A 21,349-nucleotide genomic window follows, 5' to 3' on the forward strand; every position below is an offset into this window, starting at 1 on the left:
TTTATAGCCAGGAGTAGAATGAACATAAAGGGTTGGCTTCTTTTGGGAACCTAAAAGTAAAATACTAGGGAAAAATACCGAATTGGCTTTCAGTTTGTTTAGATTTCCACGTTTCCCGCCTCTGTCATCTATTTTTATAGCCAGGTGTAGAATGAACATAAAGGGTTGGCTTCTTTTGGGAAACGAAAAGTAAAATACAATGGAAAAATACCGAATTGGCTTTCAGTTTGTCTAGATTTCCACTTTTTCCGTCTCTGTCATCTACCTTTATAGCCAGGAGTAGAATGAACATAAAGGGTTGGCTTCTTTTGGGAAACGAAAAGTAAAATACAAGGGAAAAATACCGAATTGGCTTTCAGTTTGTCTAGATTTCCACTTTTTCCGTCTCTGTCATCTACCTTTATAGCCAGGAGTAGAATGAACATAAAGGGTTGGCTTCTTTTGGGAACCTAAAAGTAAAATACTAGGGAAAAATACCGAATTGGCTTTCAGTTTGTTTAGATTTCCACGTTTCCCGTCTCTGTCATCTACTTTTATAGCCAGGAGTAAAATAAACATAAAGGGTTGGCTTCTTTTGGGAAACGAAAAGTAAAATACAAGGGAAAAATACCGAATTGGCATTCTGTTAGTCTAGATTTTCACTTTTCCGTCTCTGTCATCTACCTTTATAGCCAGGAGTAGAATGAACATAAAGGGTTGGCTTCTTTTGGGAAACGAAAAGTAAAATACAAGGAAAAAATACCGAATTGGCTTTCAGTTTGTCTAGATTTCCACTTTTTCCGTCTCTGTCATCTAATTTTATAGCCAGGAGTAGCATAAACATAAAGGGTTGGCTTCTTTTGGGAAACGAAAAGTAAAATACAACGGAAAAATACCGAATTGGCTTTCAGTTTGTCTAGATTTCCACTTTTTCCGTCTCTATCATCTACTTTTATTGCCAGGAGTAGAATGAAAATAAAGGGTTGGCTTCTTTTGGGAAACGAAAAGTAAAATACAAGGGAAAAATACCGAATTGGCTTTCAGTTTGTCTATATTTCAACGTTTCCCGTCTCTGTCATCTACTTTTATAGCCAGGAGTAGAATAAACATAAAGGGTTGGCTTCTTTTGGGAAACGAAAAGTAAAATACAAGGGAAAAATACCGAATTGGCTTTCAGTTTGTCTAGATTTCCACTTTTTCCGTCTCTGTCAACTAATTTTATAGCCAGGAGTAGAATGAACATAAAGGGTTGGCTTCTTTTGGGAACCTAAAAGTAAAATACTAGGGAAAAATACCGAATTGGCTTTCAGTTTGTTTAGATTTCCACGTTTCCCGTCTCTGTCATCTACTTTTATAGCCAGGAGTAAAATAAACATAAAGGGTTGGCTTCTTTTGGAAACGAAAACTTGAAATACAAGGGAAAAATACCGAATTGGCATTCTGTTAGTCTAGATTTTCACTTTTCCGTCTCTGTCATCTACCTTTATAGCCAGGAGTAGAATGAACATAAAGGGTTGGCTTCTTTTGGGAAACGAAAAGTAAAATACAAGGGAAAAATACCGAATTGGCTTTCAGTTTGTCTAGATTTCCACTTTTTCCGTCTCTATCATCTACTTTTATAGCCAGGAGTAGAATGAAAATAAAGGGTTGGCTTCTTTTGGGAAACGAAAAGTAAAATGCAAGGGAAAAATACCGAATTGGCTTTCAGTTTGTCTAGATTTCCACTTTTTCCGTCTCTGTCATCTACCTTTATAGCCAGGAGTAGAATAAACATAAAGGGTTGGCTTCTTTCGGGAAACGAAAAGTAAAATACAAGGGAAAAATACCGAATTGGCTTTCAGTTTGTCTAGATTTCCACTTTTTCCGTCTCTATCATCTACTTTTATAGCCAGGAGTAGAATGAAAATAAAGGGTTGGCTTCTTTTGGGAAACGAAAAGTAAAATGTAAGGGAAAAATACCGAATTGGCTTTCAGTTTGTCTAGATTTCCACTTTTTCCGTCTCTATCATCTACTTTTATAGCCAGGAGTAGAATGAAAATAAAGGGTTGGCTTCTTTTGGGAAACGAAAAGTAAAATGCAAGGGAAAAATACCGAATTGGCTTTCAGTTTGTCTAGATTTCCACTTTTTCCGTCTCTATCATCTACTTTTATAGCCAGGAGTAGAATGAAAATAAAGGGTTGGCTTCTTTTGGGAAACGAAAAGTAAAATACAAGGGAAAAATACCGAATTGGCTTTCAGTTTGTCTAGATTTCCACTTTTTCCGTCTCTATCATCTACTTTTATAGCCAGGAGTAGAATGAAAATAAAGGGTTGGCTTCTTTTGGGAAACGAAAAGTAAAATGCAAGGGAAAAATACCGAATTGGCTTTCAGTTTGTCTAGATTTCCACTTTTTCCGTCTCTATCATCTACTTTTATAGCCAGGAGTAGAATGAAAATAAAGGGTTGGCTTCTTTTGGGAAACGAAAAGTAAAATACTAGGGAAAAATACCGAATTGGCTTTCAGTTTGTTTAGATTTCCACGTTTCCCGTCTCTGTCATCTATTTTTATAGCCAGGTGTAGAATGAACATAAAGGGTTGGCTTCTTTTGGGAAACGAAAAGTAAAATGCAAGGGAAAAACACCGAATTGGCTTTCAGTTTTTCTAGATTTCTACTTTTTCTTTCTCTGTCGCCTACTTTTCTTTAAACAGCCTGGTTAATTAACTCTGGTTTGTTAAGTTCTCATTTAAGCTCTAATTGTCAGGTGCCAAACATTAGAATTCGTTTGCGAACATAATACTCGTATATGTAAGAAGATGCTGCGGTCTTCCGTCTCCGTCGTCCTTGACAGACTTTCTACACTTCTGCTAGGAGGTGATAGCTTAAGCGAGACTTGTCCAAGTCATCAAGGAAGATCTAGAGGTTATTAGTCCCTGTTTTCTTTTTTTTACAAAGGAATTTACGCTACCATTTTGCAATGGCCTCAATTACCGTTCAAAATTATGCAATAACGTTGGGCTGTGGATTTCCGCAGGTCTCCTTTTGTCAAGCCTTTTCTTACCCTCTAAATGTCTCTGTGTCCCGGCATTCAACCTGGCCCTACATTATTCTGGTACTTCAGGGCCGCTAATACTAGGGTCGACAACCAAGTTCAAAAAACCTGTAGTTTTTTTACCTCAAATAAGAAAAGATTGGAAAAACTAAGAAAAAAAAAACTTAATGTCATGGGATCTAGAAGATTGAGGAGGGTCGCTTATAAGATAGTGTCGATAAAATGACTGGAAAAACAGAAAAACTTGATATCTTTCAGCTTACTTCCTTTTTTTCATCTGGTTGAAATTATAACGCTTAAAAAGTGGTTTAATTACAATAATACTAGTTACAGTTATTTTTTACACGAACGTTTCAAAAGATGAGCATTTGTATCGGCAGATTAAATCCGGATGCCTCAATACGAATATACAGGAAAGCGTTGGAAAACAATTGCTTTGTGGGAAATTAAAAACAATTTCCCACTTAGTTTTTTACTCAAGTTAAGATACAATATGTTCTCACCTGAAATACTCTATGACAACGGTAACTGAATTAATTCTCGACTGATGTTAAATTAAAGACTTTTTTTTACATAGATATATAAAACTTCCTTTCTAATTTATCCTTTTATGAAAATATTTTAACAAAGGTTAACCTATTTCCTGGCCAAAAACAGATGTACTCGTACTTATAGTGAGTTCCAATAGAGTGTTACCGCTGGGTAGTTTCTCTCCTCCTGCTCTTCCCGCACCAGTTCCTTATATTTATCATATTTACTCATTGTATACATGTATACAGATTGTAAATTACTAAATAAATAAAACTTTTAGTGTTCTATGATATTACTTAAAAGACTAAACTGCTGAGAAGAAGAACGCTTTTCCCGTAGTTTCCACTCCCCTTAGAAATCAATTTTCATTAAAAGAAAAGTTTCAAAAAATATTGATTGCCACCCAGGCGAGGTTGTAAGAAAATAGTGGAATATTGAAGAAGAAAATCAAAAACTTGCTAGTATAAAATCCATGAAAATTCTTTTTTTGTAATTTTTATGAATTTATAAATTTACAAAACAATAAACTCTTTAATTTCTATGTTTCGACCAAATACAAATGGATGGCTATGCAGTCTGCATTTTATTTGCACTTATTGAATGGTTGGTGCTTTACTTTATGAAACTTGTATGACTTTAATATGTTGGCAGAGATGTTATCGTCAGGCCGTGACGTTAATGAATAAATTATGGAACATATGAGAAACTGTTTGTATTTAGTAATAATATGTATGTTGGTTGCCATTGACAACCATCCTGGGAGTTTTGTAGGCGCGCATCGCCTTCGCAACCAACCCGTACACCCTTTTTAATAGTGGTTTGCCTTAAAGTACAAAGGAACTAGTGGAGGCACACACGGAATGTTTCGTGACCCGACGTCTTTGAAGGGAGAGGCAAGAGTAAGGAGCCACCCCCACTGCTGCTGGCTGGCTACCTATTGCCGCCGCCGTTCTTGTGCTTTGTGTGAGGGTGACGTGCAAATTTACTCCACCTTCAGGTGGAGGTCAGGAGGGTCGCGGGAAGGTTTCTAGGGGGTGAGTCCATGGAGAACTCCGCCTGACCCTTGTACCACTTTTCTGGGGGCGCTACGTCATACCTGCAAGCTTCTCTGATTTCTACTAATCCACTCCTATAATACACAACAACTCCGCCTCACCTCATCCTTTAAAACACACAAACACATAGATACTGTAACACACACAAACATCGATCAAGGGATAGCCGGCTTTTAACCTTTTTTTTTTTTTACCACACTTTCAGTCGATGAAAATCATTGGTCTGTTGTCGGTTAACAAACTCTGAAACTGCTGTGGTTCAGTGCATCAAAGATGCACCATGTTAGTTACTTATTTGCAGTTTTGGTTACTATCTAGCTGTGTTGCTGAAAAATCACACATTATCAACAGTAAGTACACGTAGATTTTTTTACTATTTTTTTTTTTTTTAGAATCCCATGTGTGCATTGCTTTTTTTATTTTTATCCAGTGCTAACTTGACTTTTTATGTTTTATTTTCGGAACGCTTTATCGATCAAACTTTCTTTTATTTTAATTTTGTCTAAAAATAAGAAGGATCTTTTTTTATACATTACTTGTCCACTACCTGTTCGTTTATAATTATTTTCTGCTTTCTTAATCCTTAATTCTCTCTTATCTTTAACGAACGTCGTTGAAGTTTCAAACTTGAAGAATATAGTGTAAAAACTATTTTTAGAAAACAGCCGATCATATTTTATTAATAGAAAAACGAATCCGATACCGGTTATACAAAAAAAAAACCGGAAATAGGAATTTTGAATATTTTTACCATCCAGAAAGGCTAAACTCTCCGACCAAAGCTGAATAAAAATGAGTTTGTTTTAACAATAACAGTGAAAAGTATGTAAGGCTAATTGCCTGTATTTCTAAAGGGAAGACTCCTACAGGAAAACCTAAAGAATTTGGTACAATTACATTAGTCAAAACAGTCAAAGGCAGATGGTAATTTCTTCTAAAACCTAATTTTAATTTTAAAACGTAAATGTATTCTATCAAGAACAGTTTTTATCTCAATGTTTTGTTTTGGTAATCGCTAGATTCTTAATCAGACTTTTATGCATGACTTACCTTGCTGTAACATAAGAATGCATCCAATGTTCTAATGTTTTTGACTCCCGTAAGATTGCTGTTCGATTGTAAGATTGAATTTGGAGTATCCAGATATATCTTTAGTACGTCCTTGAGGTTCGTCAGGAGACAAATATTTGTATTTAGAAACTTCTCTTATTTTATTCATTTATTTAAGGCGTGACAACATCTGAGGTTAGTAGTGCCCGTTGCATTTTCCAGACCTGGCCTCTGGACAGTGTTCTCTCGTTACAGACAACATTGTCCATCTCAGTGAGCTGTAAGAAGCTTCTAGGAAGAGGAAATCTAAGGGCCGGCAACTGGATCTCCGCGTTGGAATCGAAGTATTCCCTAATTCTTTTGTTATCACTTATCAACATCCATTTTAGATTCCATATTGAATAGGGTTTCCTACTGAAAGGACTTGCAGTTAGTTAGTTTTCCAGAGATTGTGCATTGAAGTTGCAAGAAAAATGACGTGTGAAAACCCAGGTCAAAGCCACGCGCTCGCCAATTAGGTAGACTAGACATTATTTAAACAGGGCCTCCTTACGTGACCTTTGGCCTCTTTAAGAGCATAGCAAACGAGAATTAGGCAACAAATGTTTTTTGATTTCTTGTTAGGTTTTGCCAAAAAATGAAAGCAACGACATTGCACTTAATGTTATGAATGAGAAGTGGCTCTTCAGGCATTCGAGCTAAATCCTGGAACTCCATTCCAGCCTCCTAGATCTATGAGAGAGTTAGGAGTGGCGCTCTAATGAAGAGTTCCGCGACTTTAATCTTGTGGGTCTCGGTTTCCTGGGTTAACTAACAAATCCATTTAAAATTCCATCCAGTGAGAAACATTTTTTAACCACCGTACTGAAATCTAAATGGACTTTTATAGTTCTGTCCAAACCTATAAAAACTGAATAATTTAGACATTACCATTCAACAGGTACTAAAGCTTCCTCCAGTAAGACTACATCAAAATCCATTTCGCACAACAGTTTGATGACATGTCAAAAAAAAATGATAAAGCTGAAAGGTGTGACTTTTTTGGGATATTTTAACGTAGAGTTGGGAGAAGGAAAGCGAATGCACAATGTTTAGCAATTACTCGCTGATCGTTGTCATTTCCGGAACCAAGGAATTGTAGAGTTTTGACAATCGTGTCTTTTTGTTTAAGAGTCGTTCAGACCAATGGGCAGTTTGGAGATGATGCGGAACGTTTAGAATGCTATTCTTTTTTCCAGGGCTATCTGAAAGCCATCGATATCCATCCAGTTTCTCGGTAGAGGTAGTGCTTTATTGCGTTAAGGACATTAATTTGATTGATACGGCGATATTCAATTTTATCGATGATTCCTGCGGAAGTGGCTTGTAATGTAATTTTCAAATGTGCCTTCCGCTAGTCTTCTGTCCCCAAAGTTTTTTGCCCACACCTTGACACTGATCCAGTAACAGAAGTTCCCAGCCTCTGTCATTGGTCGTCTCTAATCCTGTCGCCTTTACTGTCATCATTGGTAATCCTCCCTTGGACTGAACCTCCAGCGATTCCGAAATTTTCTTGGCTCTTATCAAAGCTGCTGGGAATCACAGAGAGATTGCTACTAATTGGTAGTTGGCCATCCATAATTTAAAAATCAAATAAATAAATTATGATTTTAGAATAAATTCTACGAAAATTCCTAAATTATAACAATAATTTTTTCTTCTGGAGATCAGGTGTTTAGTTATCCTTAGAGGAAAACAACAGAAATTATGTTTCATGCTTTCTGCCAGATGGCGCAACTCTAGTTCATTACGCTAACTAGCATCTATTCACGCTAGTGTTCCCCCTATCGATTTACATTTTTAGGCGATTTACATTTTATTATTATAGAGAGGAAACATGTTAAATGGAATTTAAAAAGTGAACATTTGGACTATTTTATTGTTCTCCTAACTGAACATAATTTGTGGAATCGCGAAGGTATTTAATGAAAAACTGGCACAAAACTCAGACAGTAAAAATTACGTTACTCTAATTGAAAAAAATTATTCTTAACCTCGATCTACTATGCATATTAAAACACCATTATTACCCTAAATAATATTTTATAAATAAAATTTATAGACATACACAGAAAAATGAGGGTAGTTGCTAAACTAAGCCTAAAGAAACCAATGCATATACCAATTGACTACTTTTACCATAACCTCAGTTCTGAAAATTTCGAAGATAAACAATAAACTCATTGCCACGTTGAAATATTCTCCTCTCATAGTAATTTTAGAAATTCATAACCAAAGCAGGCTGCTCGCAAATTACACATAATCAATACGTACGAACGCGAATTATTGTCAAAGTAATTGATAAAACCAGATACATATGTACATTCCCAAAACGTTTGCAGTTGTTTGTTAGATGTGGGTACACCAGTGGAATTCGTAATTCTACAGCTTGTAAATGCCTCTGCACAAGCATTGAAGAAGGTGCACTACATTCATTTTGCTTTCCCTTCGTTCGCCAATGTTGGTATAAATGAAATTTGCGAGTGTGTAGTTGGTGAAATTAACACATACATTGGGCCAAAAAAGTCTGTGAACACTAACCTAAATTTTATTACTTTTATTATTATCTTAGTAGAAACTTCTTTTATTTTCAAATGAAATATACTATTCGATAGAGGGAAACCAGAGTTTTCATTTTATATTCAATCTTTTATTTTTGTTCAATAGGAATATCACAATTAAATGGTTAACAAAACAACACTCCAAACGAATGCAAAAAAAGTCTGTGAACACTTTACAGATAATAAATCATTGTTACACATTGTACGTGTATTATAAATTTTAAAAACTTGTAGGACCCCCTTTGTTCCTAATCACTTCCAACAAGCGAGCTTTCATCGATCCTACTAATTTTGTGGTCGCCAAAGTTGGAATTTTATCCCATTCTTCTAAAATAGCGTTTTTTAGTTGTTCACGGTTTCTTATTCCTCTTTTATTTATTTGGCGGCTGATTTCATCCCACAAATGTTCAATTGGGTTAAGGTCTGGCGATTGTGGAGGGGCGTTTAGGCGCCGGGGTGTATTATTTAAAAGCCATTCCCGAGTTTTTAGTGCGGTATGTTTCGGGTCATTGTCTTGTTGGAAGACAAACGTTCCCTCCAACCCTAATTTTTTTGAACTTTCTCTTGATATATCCACATACAGATATTGGTCCATCTTACCATTAATTAGATCTAACTTGCCCACTCCTTTAGCACTCATGCACTCCCACACCAGAATGTTACCTCCCCCATGCTTAAAAGTTGGCTTTATATTTTTCATTTTCATAGCTTCATTCTTTTTTCGCCACACTTTTTGTCGTCCATCAGACCCACAAACATTGAATTTCGACTCATCTGAAAAGATTACGGTTTCCCAGAAACTAGAAGGCGTAGAAACATATTCTTTCGCGAAATCCAATCGGCGCATACGATTTATTTTATTGATAAAAGGTTTTTTCCTTGGGACTCGACCGCAATAATCGTATTCATGTTATTTATTTCTAATTGTCTGTGGTGTTACGCTTACACATAACCACTTAATAATTCTTGACTGAGTTTTTAAACGCTTGTCCTGGGTTCTTCTCGAACAGACCAGAATTTGCCGTTTATGAAAGGAATTAAGTTTTGGTGGCCGTCCACTGCGTGGCCTACTAATCACATTTCCGTACTTTTTAATTATATTATGCACCGTTGAAGGGTTTTTTGAACTATCTTCCCTATTTCTCGAATACTTTTTCTTTCATTTCGCAACCTCACAATAAGTTCACGAATTGGTCTGGGACCTTCCATATTAGTGGTTAAATATGTACTAATTAGATTATTTATTCACAAAACTGACTGTTGTGGTTTCTACAATACAATAGAGAACTTTGAAACTTTATTCAATCGTTTTTCTGTTTGTTATCTTAATGTTTTTACACATTTATACAGCTGTTCACAGACTTTTTTTGCATTCGTTTGGGGTGTTGTTTTGTTAAACATTTAATTATGATATTCTTGTTGGACTAAAATAAAAGATTGAATATAAAATGAAAACTCTGGTTTCACTCTATCGAATAGTATATTTCATTTGGAAATAAAAGAAGTTTCTACTAAGATAATAATAAAAGTAATAAAATTTAGGTTAGTGTTCACAGACTTTTTTGGCCCAGTGTATGTAGGTGGTTGGAGGTTAGCAAAACTCACAACGAAGCTGTAGACTTAGCAAGAAATATTTTCATACAATTCTAAAGGGCTTAAATATTAATTTCGGACGTGAGACATAATAATAATTAATTAGTTTTTTGATATTTTTCTGTTCTAGAACAGGATGATCAACAGAAAATTTACGCAAGTGGAAACGTGGTATTACAAGACCAAGATGTTTACCAAAACGTTAGTGATATTAACAAATGGTTTATGATGGAATCACCATGGCCTGTTATAGGCATAGCATCATTCTATTTATTCTTCGTATTAAAACTTGGGCCAAATTTTATGTCGAATAAGAAAGCGTACAGTTTGAAACCATTGATACTGTTTTACAATCTGGTACAAGTGGTATTTTCATCTTGGTGGTCTTTTACGGTAACCTCTCCTCAACTACTTGAAGTTATAATCTTTGTTTATTTGGAGTACTTATATTGAAATTACTTCCATTGACAGGCACTACTAAATATATCAAAAACCAAAACACTAAGCTTTATGGAATGTGCTTGTAGGCCGCACATTGTTGCTCCTGAACTTACGTACGAAGTATGGCTTTTTATTAAACTACAAAATTTAAACTACAAAATTTGCAAAGAAAATTTAAATTCACACTAATTGTTTTTTGTATATTTCAGATAGATTCTATGGCATGGTATTATCTGATGTCAAAGTTTGTTGAACTGTTAGACACCGTAAGTTTGTTATCTGTTACAAAATGGTTTCCTTGTTTTTGGTAATTTGTAAATAACCATTTTCAATTTCTCTTACTGCGAAGAGAAATTAAAAGTCTTTGTGTTGGTCATTCGATACTGTAAGATACAATTGTTCATGCAGAGTATAATTATACTGCAAAAAATGGCATTCCGGCAATCCATTTCTGGAGAAAAAAAACTATTGTAAACGAATAAAAGTAGGTAATCGGGAATGCCAATCAGAATTTCAAGTTCACTACATTTTCATACAAGCAAGAACTGGGCAAATAAGTTTTAAGTCAACAAACAAAACTTGTGGATTTGTTTCTTTTTATGTTCCGGGCAGTACCAAGTTTTACTATTTGGAATACTCAACCATCACAGCCATTTTTAGAATACATTAGATAAGAAGATAGGATAAACTCGCTAGTCTCCAGGCTGTCGGCTGAATGTCAAATGTTTCTCATCCCCGTTGCGGTTAAGCAGGAAGAAATTCCCTTTTTCATTAAGTCAAGGATTTTTCGTACCTGTCGTTTCCTGTGGCCTCATATTGCAGATAAAAGATTGCAACGCAATCGAACAGGATGTTGGAGGCCGTTTCCAATTTCTCAAGGCCAAAATCTGCGCAGGGGTATGAGTTATGTCGTGGGGATGTTTTCTGGAGCGCACCGTAGCTTGTAAAAAGCAAAAGAGCCAAATTAAGTCGGCTTAGACCTTCTATCTAGTCTGACTCAAGACGCAGCCAGTTACGTACCAGTCGAACTACTTGGAAACATCAAGTTTGCAGAGGTAGTGGGATTGATTAGTAGGCTGCACGCTAGCCCTAAGTACCAAATTCACCCAAAACCTCCTAGATATCAAAGAATATCTCAGAACCCACACATAAAGCGCAGCAGCTAAAACCCCGAAGGGAGAGGTTTAACCACGGCAAAACGTAGTTACTTCCGCCATTGCAGTAGTAAGTAGATACTTTAACTACTACTGCTTCAACGATGGATTCCTTAGAATGACTAATAATAAGTTTTCTGTTACAAATTAATTGTAGGCAATACAAAAACGACAACCGGAAATTGCATTGTCTTAATTTAGAGATAAAACTCTTACTTCTAATCGAGTTTCATTAACGACGACTCTTAATTAACGTTAACATAAAGTTCATTTATGTTTGGAAGTATTTTAATGTTCTTATTTGTAGGTATTCTTTGTGCTGAGAAGGAAACAGAATCAGATAACTTTTCTCCATGTGTACCATCACACAAACATGGCAGTCTCCACGTGGGCTTTCACTAAATTTGTTAAAGGTAAAACTTAGGATTTTTACTATGTAAATATATGAGATAGGTAACTTTTTATTCTGCTCATTCTAGTAGTAAATAATGTGTTTAACAGGCATACAGACGTTGCCCATAGGCTTATGTAACACTTTTGTACATATCCTGATGTACGGGTACTATCTGCTGGCCGCCCTGGGACCCAAAGTTCACAAGTACCTGTGGTGGAAAAAGTATATTACCAGGGCGCAAATTGTAAGTAGATTAATGGTTGGTTTATAATTAATAATTCAAGGAGGCAGTCTCATGATAATTTACTCTTAAACTGAAATCAGAATCTTCACTTTCGGACAGAAGTTGGCCCAGATATCGGTAACAGCTGGCCTATAGCTCACACCGGTATTATTTTTTTTTTTCGGCTTGTTCACTAGTATTGGTAACTTGCGATTTGCAACTTATGATTTCTGGTATAGCATCAAGTTTGCAGAGGTAGTGGTATAGCAGTCTAGTCTAAAAGTACTGTTAGAGACATCTTAAAATATATGCGGCCAAATAGACCCTTGATTGATTGCCTTGATTAACCACAAGACCTCACCATAAATTTATCTTGAAGGCAGATGTCGGGTTGCGCGTTGAAATTCACGACAAAATAACGTAATAAATTCTAGAAGACGTTCATGACCTTCTGAAGGATGCATCCCTAGTAAGGCTTACGTTGTAAGTCTTCAAACTTCTATTGGTCAAAAAGTAGAAATTTAGAAATATCCAACGCTCAACTAATACTATAGATACATAAAGTATAAGTAAGTTTTCTCAGAACCAAAGCAGCATACATTTAATAGGCGGAAGAGTTCAGTGTCTGAAACTTGTCACAACAGATCCAGATTTCTGATAAGTAGGTGCTGCTCTTAAAATGGACCAGTAATCTTGGCGACTTTTGTGTTCGGCGAATTTCACGGTCGTAACCCTACTACATTCTTAAAATAACTTTGTACATACTTGGACGTTCAGTACTTATAACACTATTTTATAAAATGTTAAGACAATAACTAATAGTTTTATCTGTATTGTAAGCATAGTGAACATTAAGAAAATTGCATATATAAGTAATAAGCGATTTGTAAAAACCTCTTCTTTAGGCTCTTGGGCCTTCAAAAGGGCATTTTTATTGAAAGCTGGATATCGAAAATTTAAATTTAAATTTCTAACCTAGTGAAGTAAAAGAAAGTAAAAATAAGTAAAATGTTTTCAATCAAAAATCGTAAAACTTTGCTCACAGAAAAAAATTGATGAATTTTATTCTTTTAAAATTGATGAAACTATTTTTCATGAGGGAACTATGCTCCTGTATGAGGGAACTATGCTTTCCTGTATGAGGGAACTATGCTCCTGTATGAGGGAACTATGCTCCTGTATGTGGGAACTATGCTCCTGTATGAGGGAACTATGCTCCTGTATGAGGGAACTATGCTCCTGTATGAGGGAACTATGCTCCTGTATGAGGGAACTATGCTCCTGTATGAGGGAACTATGCTTTCCTGTATGAGGGAACTATGCTCCTGTATGACGGAACTATGCTTTCCTGTATGAGGGAACTATGCTTTCCTGTATGAATAAATAAATATTTTTGGACAATTTATTAACAATATATATTTGTTTCTTTTTTGTTTTTACAGAGCCAGTTTCTTGTGATCATAATATATTTGGTGCTACTGATGTCCGGATCTGAATGTACTGTACCAAATGCTTTTATTATATTTGCAGTTTTTAATACATCTTCATTTCTCATATTATTTTATAAATTCTATATGACATCATATAAATCACGATCACAAAAACTAGCGACATCTACTTCAGCAGTGGCGGCAATTGTGAACAACCATAGCGATAGTAATTCTACTGACAATGTGAAAATGTTGGAATTAATGGCAACCAACAACAATGTCACAAACTGTAAAAAAAAATGCTAAAGATGAGAAAGAATTTATATAATAGTTGTTCTTTGTCTCATTTCGCTCATTCCGTTCTGCCTCTCTTACTTCCGCTACTCTCTCTTTTTAAGCGATACACTATTACCCACAGACACACATTCGAGCCCGCAGAGGCGATGAGAAACAGGCTTGTACATGTTGAAAGGCAATATGGTACCTCTTGGTAAATTTAGTGCCTCAATATTTTATTAACTGATAAGATCGATACCGATTCAAATTGTAACTAGGAGGCTACCTTTAAGAAGGCTGTAACTACTCTAATCATCTTCTCTCCAAACACTTGAAAAATTTTTGTAAAGTAAACCGGTAAAAAAGTTTTTTTAAATAAAAATAATTTTTTCTACAATTTAGCATAAATTAAACATAATTTATATAAATAAACAAATAAATTTTCGTTTTATTAATAAATGAACAATAAATCTCTGGCAACAAAGCAAAAATGAAAATTTGACTGCGCCCAGTTTTTATATTTATTTATTTAAATTTATGGCTAAAAATAAATGTATTATACATCTTTTTTATAATTTATTTATTATGTACATTCTAATTTGTTTTTGCAAAAGAAATGTTTCATTCATTGTAGCTCTAATTTATAAATAAAATGAATTTTAAATCTTATTTTTAGACATTTTTTTCTCCTTCATTTCATTTCCTTTTGCTTATATACGGTACAAGGAAACTCCGAGGCAAAGAGAGGACCCAGAATATTGGGGCTAAGCAAGCTACAGACTTACAGACACAGGTAGTCACAAGTTTTCTTTCTTAAGTCAAGATGATAGTCAAGGATAACTAAATTATTCCAGAACCGACATCCGCTTTGTGCAGTTAGGCGACCTTACAGGCTAGGGCCAGATCTGATTGAAGACCCTGACGAAAAATGTTGCCCACAAGATGGCCTTTCTTGTCAGGCTGCCTGGACAATCAAGATTTAGTGGCAATGAGGCGGCAGATTGTTTTACCCATGAGTTGGAGAGCCTTATGGAGTTTTCACGGTATCTTCGGCATCAGAAAATATCTGTTCAAGTGCATCCGCCAGAGAATGGGCGGGCAATAAATTGCAAGGGTGGAAATTCCCCGCCTAAGTGAAGCAAAACAAAGAAATTTACCACGGTATTTTGACAACGACAGGGCAGCTGTTCGCATGTCCTAGGCGGGTCCTCAACTAACTGAGAGAAACACAAACATAACATAGGTCTAGCCGGGGATATCCTAAGTGTGAAACAGCACCTACCGAGGGTCTATTGTTTCAGTGCAGAGTTCGGACTTCAATGAATTGCCCATGACCTCCTTACCAATCTCTTGAGCCTAGTTAAAACGACAGAAGTGGAAAAGGCGCTTTAACAAGTGATTGGCACAACCTCTGGATAGAACCCCTAGGATTGCAGGGATGTGGTGCTGCTTGCTGGTCAACACCCCCAGGAAACTAATCTACTCCTATTTAGAGATCTTATATTATCTTATCTACTCCATATTCTACATACTTTCAGTCATGTCAAAATACAGAAGTTGAGATTTCACTTGAAATCCGAGGATCCCTGATTTGAAATAAATAAATGTCCGAGTGCACGATCTGTTAGTTAGAGTATGAACAGAAAATCTCAATATACAATTTAAGGAAACTGAAACGTGATATTCCCATTTCATACAGTTTCAGAATTAAGGTTTTGGAAGGAAACTAAACCAGAAGAAATGTAATTTGGAACAAATAAGAAAAGTAATCAGGCAGTATACTTCTACTAAAGCTATCTAACAGTTTGTAAATCGCTTAGACCACATTTCTATTTGATTGACATCCTCCAAATAGTCATTAACATGGCGACTAGTTTCTTTTAACAGTAAGACGTGAAAACAAGCGTACAAAACTGGCTTACGGAAATAATTTTTTATTGACAGCTTAAAAGAAAATAACTATTAGATATATAGGTAAACATATAAGGAGATTCTTCTGAAAAATAGGCAACATGCGCCATATATCTTCACATTTGACCGGTAAACATTTAGTTCTTCACGCATTGAATGGCTCTTCTTACGTAAACAAGATATTTCTCTTAGATTTTCTAAATTATCTACACCAAAAATAAACGTTTTACCAAATAACCAACAGGAAAACAAAAAAACTATTAATAAAATGATGTTTGTTTGAAAAGAGCCCAAAAAAATGTTCAATTGGTTTGCTGTTTTCTAGAATATGTCCTACGTTCTTCTTTAATTTTTTCTATATATATCCCCTTCTTTAAGCCTAAAAGTTTGTTAAAACGTTTCTCTAAGAAAACAGATGTTTGTGTGGTTTCCAGAGAACTACATCTTTAAGCCCTCCTCCTCAATGGCCAGCCACTTTAGTGAAATTCATGGTTTTACCATTTCAGAAATAAATTTTCAGATTTGAAAATCTGAATTAAATCGATTAACCGAAAGTGTACCTAAACAGAAGTTTTTGTTTATTTTGAAGTTTTCTCTAAAGGGCTTATAATTATGTATGTATTTTAATACAGTACTACAATTTTTCTTAAGTATAACCCGTGAAAATGGCCTCACCCCTCACGTTGAATGCCTGGCATTGATACAAACAAAAAATTATGACAGTAATTTGCGATAATCTTTCTTCTCTTTCAAAATAGTAAAGTTGAATCACTTTTAAGCAATTTGATTTATATTATTCTCTTAAGTAAATTATTGAATGCAAAATAAGTTTTCCTAATTTACTTCTTACTATCGAAATCTATTGTTTGACTACAAACTAAAATAAGTTGAAAAAAACATTTTGTTTTCACTTATTAAAAAAAATAAACAATGTTTTGGAGATAATTCAATACAATAATTTTCCCAAGTCAATTTTCAAATGTTAGATAATTGAAAAATAACTAAATAACTAGATTAGTTTGTCCTTTACTTATCTTAACCATTTTACAAAATGGTTATTCTGGTAGACTAAGTGTAATTTACTTGGTACAAAGCAATAAATATTAGTTTTTTTTTGTTTAGATTCGTATATTTAGAGAATTTTTTTTAAATTCTTATAAAGAACTTTATTGAAATTTACTGCTTACTGCAGGTGCAATAAAAAAAAATGTAAAACATGTTCAGAATTAGCACCACTCTCGAATGGATCAATTTTATTGACATTCGCAACTAAGTAAAAAAAAAAAAAATCTCTGATTTCAGTAATAAAATCGTGATACCACAATAGTGTTCAAGATTATTGTAACGTCACTGGAGTTCCCTGCAAAAGAAAAGAACGCACGGCCATGAGTTATGTGCCGTCATAGGCATCCTGGAATTGATAACCTAGAAGAAAAAAGAACCAAGAACTAAAAATAACAACTCAAAAAGAAAAAAGAAATTCAATTCTAGCTTAAAGTAACCACAACTGTTTTTACTGTCTTATCTAGAGAGGTATGAATGTAAACAGATATTATAATTATTCACACTGACAAGAGAATAGTTTGCGGAGAAAAAAAAAGCAATGGTTTTTTCAAAAGAAGCAAAATCGTGATGTTTTTACCAATAACGAAATTCTTTGAAGTAATTTAAAACCACCTGACATAGTAAAGGAACTACCCATATCTACCTCATCGCATTTCCATTTGTATTTATTTATCAAGTCAAAATACACTTGGTGAGATTCGTCACATGCCTTTGTCTTTCTTACTCCATTTAGTTCTGTGGAGTAACAAGTCATATAAATAAAGATTAGATACAGTTTATATTCTTTGTAATCCGTTGCTATACAATACTTCTACTAATATTTGTATAAAAAATTCAATTCTCGTTTGGAATCTTTAAGGGGCTTTAAGAGGCAAAGAATCCACTAAATCTGCTTTCACCACCTCTTCGGAGTAAAATTTTTACCCTGCAAGTAATAAGAGAAAGTCAGAAGAAACGAGCAGGGTGAAGGTTTAGATTGCAACTTATTAGAGGCAGTCTGTGGCGAAGGGATTTGGTCTAGTACTATAATGCTGCACAAGAATTTCTGTTAACTAAAGAGACATACTTTTCGGCCACATGCTGCTCTGCACGGAATTCTGTGCTGAATAGTTAATAGATAACCCGCCAATTGGGAATCACTTTGAATTACAAACATGTCCCCAAAATTGCCTTCAAAAAGCAAAGTTTCTTCTTTTTCGCAAACCTCTTTCTTCGAGACTCAGAAAATGAGCAGACTTGACTGGCACTAACCTCTATTTAATGCACTTTTTATTGCAAGAGACCATACATATTTATAGATCGCAAATTACTGGTTTTTACGAAGAGTTTGCCACACTTCAAACTGCATCTGCCTTTCGCAATGCTTAAGAGATTAACATACAGGCCTTATTCCAATGTCATGATAGTCCCTATTTAAAGTTGTGTGAGACACTCCTAATTTGCCTGCAAGTTTGCCAGGGCTTGTTCTATTGCTTTTCTTAAAGCAGGTCAAGGGACAGTGGGATTCCAGACCTTGCTCACTTTCAAGGTCCATGTCTCGTGGCCACTGTCATGAAACCTTTTTTTAAAATAAAGATTCAATATCGCTCGAATTCCAAAATTAATTTCATTCAGCTTATATTTTTTTAAATCATCTCTCACTATGAAACGTGGACTAAACACTTTACTTACTAACAAATGGAGGCCAAAATAATCTGTATTATAAGTACTTTAGTAGATATAATTTCAGGCCCAAAGTAAAAATTCGGCATGATAAGTGTCTTAAACACGAATTTACTTAATTAAGAACATGTATTGTCCTTAAACGTTTAGTCAGAAAGTTTAAATTAGAATGGTGTATAATATCTATCGCATTAGATTCATATGAAAGATTCGTGGAAAAGCGCTAACTGGTTAACTACCTGTTAACTTCAGTAAAGCCAGGTTTATTCCGTTAAGTTCAATGACGCCTACAAAATTAATAACATCATCACTGACGCACACTTACAGGTAGTCATTTCTTGTTCTTCGAAAAGGTAAAAACAGTATACGTCAGAGAAAAGCCCATACATATACGAGCGAGTAAAAAAAAACAATATCCCAGCTTACGAAAGGATGTGAAAACATTCTTTTGTTGAAAATATATAAAAAAAAAGTAAAGTAAAGATGCGTAATAAAAAGTTGAAATAAAGACATACTATTATAAAACGTTTTCAAGGACGTTTAGTCATTTTTCTAAAGGAATTATAACACTTTTTTTTAGAGCCTCTTACGGATTGGTGGACCTAGATATGAATTGCTCGGCTTTTCTTTCACTACTGCTGGCTATTAAGAGAAGTATTGCAATCGCATAAAAAACTTGAGAAACTGTTTCACGTAAATTTATGTTTTAGATGGCTCTGAACATGGTGTGGACATTGGACTTTCACCAACCTTTTGAAATTTATTAAAAATATAATTGCCAAATTCTGTATAAATACAGATTTTTACTGGAACTATTAGTTATCCTTAGATCTTGTATAAATGACGCAAACGGAACAGATCTGCGATGTGCCTTAGTCTGAGTAAAGATAAATTCCGTTAGATGGGTTTTTGCTCACAGGGCATCGTTGATACACAGAGCACAAGATGAAACAGGGTCTGGAACGCCACCAGCAGATTTTGTGGGAGATAAAGGAAACTCCAATACAATAACCTGGCTGCGATGCCATTGTCAAAGAAAGATTCAAACATTCATTGGGATAGACAGTTTACAGTTTAGTTGATGGACAATTTCTATCAATAGCTGGATTCATGATCACATTATTTGAAACTATGCCGGTGCTAATACAATTACTGGACAACTAGAGGATTTGTGATTATATACGTGCTTTCAACTTAAAGAAAATGCAAGACATTTTAGTTGTTTCAGGAACTACTACAAGCTAAGAGATGTAATTTATGCAACAATTGTTTAATTGTAATTTTTACATTGCGCTAAAATGTCCCCAATTTTCTAGCTTTCGTTATCATTATATTTTTGTAGTATGCTCAATTGAAAGCAACCGTTTTTAGGAAAATCGGATTCCAACACCTAAACCCCCATGCGTACACCTCGTATTAGAGCGAACTAGCCGTTATTCAATACTAATTCGTCCAAAGCATTCTAAATTTGTTTTTCATTCCATAACTTTTGACCTTGGTTCTCTACTTCTGGGTGCCAACATGCTTCGAAATGGGCTTGATAAAGTTTTGTGTAGCCAACAAGAGGTCACAATAGGGAGATTGCTATATCATCGTGTAGGCGAATATTTTAATGTCAGGAGAAACTTTTTCTTTCCTCTCGATTTATTAGTAGCTACTTATATGTATCATTTATTTCCTCATTTTTAAACCCTTTTTTTTTAGACGGATTTAATCTTAGCTGCTTAAATTTTGACATATTTTGTGTATTCAACTTTTAGGTAAGGTTACAATGTGATTGCTGTTTAAAAAGATTCCGCTATCAAACAAAATTATTACGCACCTAAAAGACTTCAGACTATGTGTTAGATTTGGCAGGTTGTACTGTACAGAACAATAATTGATAAGCCCGCACCATCTAACGGCAACTTTAGTAACTACATATCCAACTATAGTTTACAAATTTTCTGCTAGATGGCAACATTTACTATTTTATTTTAAAAATTGTTTTTGTATTTTCCATTTTTCACATTCTGTTCTAAGTAAAACAGAATTTTTGAAATTAATTGATCTTGGGAAATGCAGAAGCATGGTGTCTGAAAACACAGTTTTCTACCGTCGAACGGTAAAGTGAACTGAGAGAATGCACATAGTTTTAATCGTTTCTGAACAAGAAAAGAATAGGCAGTTTATAGTTTAGTTAATGGATTATTTCTAGCAATAGCTGGAGTCATGTACACATTATTTTAAACTAAGCTGGTGCTAGTACAATTACTGGACAACTACAGGATTTGTGATAATACGTGCTTTCAACTTAAAACTATACATGACCCTACCCATACTTTGAAATGGATTCTCGTCGAATAATAATTACAATAGAAGTTATACATCTAATTAAAAGTTAATATCGCAGGTATATTGAATAATCGGTTTGTTTGTTTTTGTTGTTTTTTTTACAAAATTACTAGTAAAATTTAAAAAAAATAATAATCGCCTATTTTTTCAGGCAGGGCTTATCGTCCAACTACCAATTAGGTGTCGGACAAAATTACTAGTACTTGATAACTTAAACAAGCATTGCAACTTCGAGCTCCTATTAAAAATCCCTAAGAGTACATGAAGAAAATATAAACAAAACATCTGGGAAATTGTATATTCGCTCCCCTTATAGGATTATACTTCCTAAAGTTCCAAATTTCACATGAAAAGGTACTACGTAATGCATAGTAGAAGAGTAACTTGTTCAGGTATTAGCTTCTTACTTTATGGTAACGGTAGTGTTGATAAATATAGCGGCAAGCTCTGCAAGCTTATAACTACTTTTACCTCTTGATCTTGATGAGAACATGGAGCCCTCCTCACTGGTGCCGTACGGACGATATGCATGGGTCTCGCTTAATATTCTGCCATTGCCGAGTCAAGCTACCGCACCTTGTATGAGGGGTCCCACAAATGCTCTTTAAACTTGTGAAA

At 34.9% G+C, this 21,349-nt stretch overlaps 1 protein-coding gene across 5 annotated transcripts in view; it reads left to right on the top strand.

Annotated features, from left to right (window-relative positions):
• LOC141448897 (very long chain fatty acid elongase AAEL008004-like) overlaps window positions 1-14,428 on the top strand; it is a 28,050-nt gene extending 13,622 nt beyond the window's left edge. For 4 of the 5 annotated variants that reach the window (XM_074117752.1, XM_074117754.1, XM_074117755.1 and 1 more), the window contains 6 exons: window positions 9,972-10,234; window positions 10,313-10,402; window positions 10,492-10,548; window positions 11,744-11,849; window positions 11,938-12,074; window positions 13,496-14,428. In XM_074117752.1, the coding sequence (XP_073973853.1) occupies window positions 9,972-10,234; window positions 10,313-10,402; window positions 10,492-10,548; window positions 11,744-11,849; window positions 11,938-12,074; window positions 13,496-13,789 (947 nt within the window). In that variant the 3' untranslated portion in view covers window positions 13,790-14,428. Of the gene's footprint in view, window positions 1-4,803; window positions 4,949-9,971; window positions 10,235-10,312; window positions 10,403-10,491; window positions 10,549-11,743; window positions 11,850-11,937; window positions 12,075-13,495 lie in introns of all 5 variants that reach the window. The other variant, XM_074117751.1, reaches the window with a different exon arrangement.
• Window positions 14,429-21,349: the final 6,921 nt, after the last annotated feature.

Source organism: Rhodnius prolixus, unplaced genomic scaffold (assembly GCF_049639745.1).
Source record: "Rhodnius prolixus isolate KJV_2025 unplaced genomic scaffold, Rpr scaffold_2, whole genome shotgun sequence".
In the NCBI taxonomy this organism is placed as follows: domain Eukaryota; kingdom Metazoa; phylum Arthropoda; class Insecta; order Hemiptera; family Reduviidae; genus Rhodnius; species Rhodnius prolixus.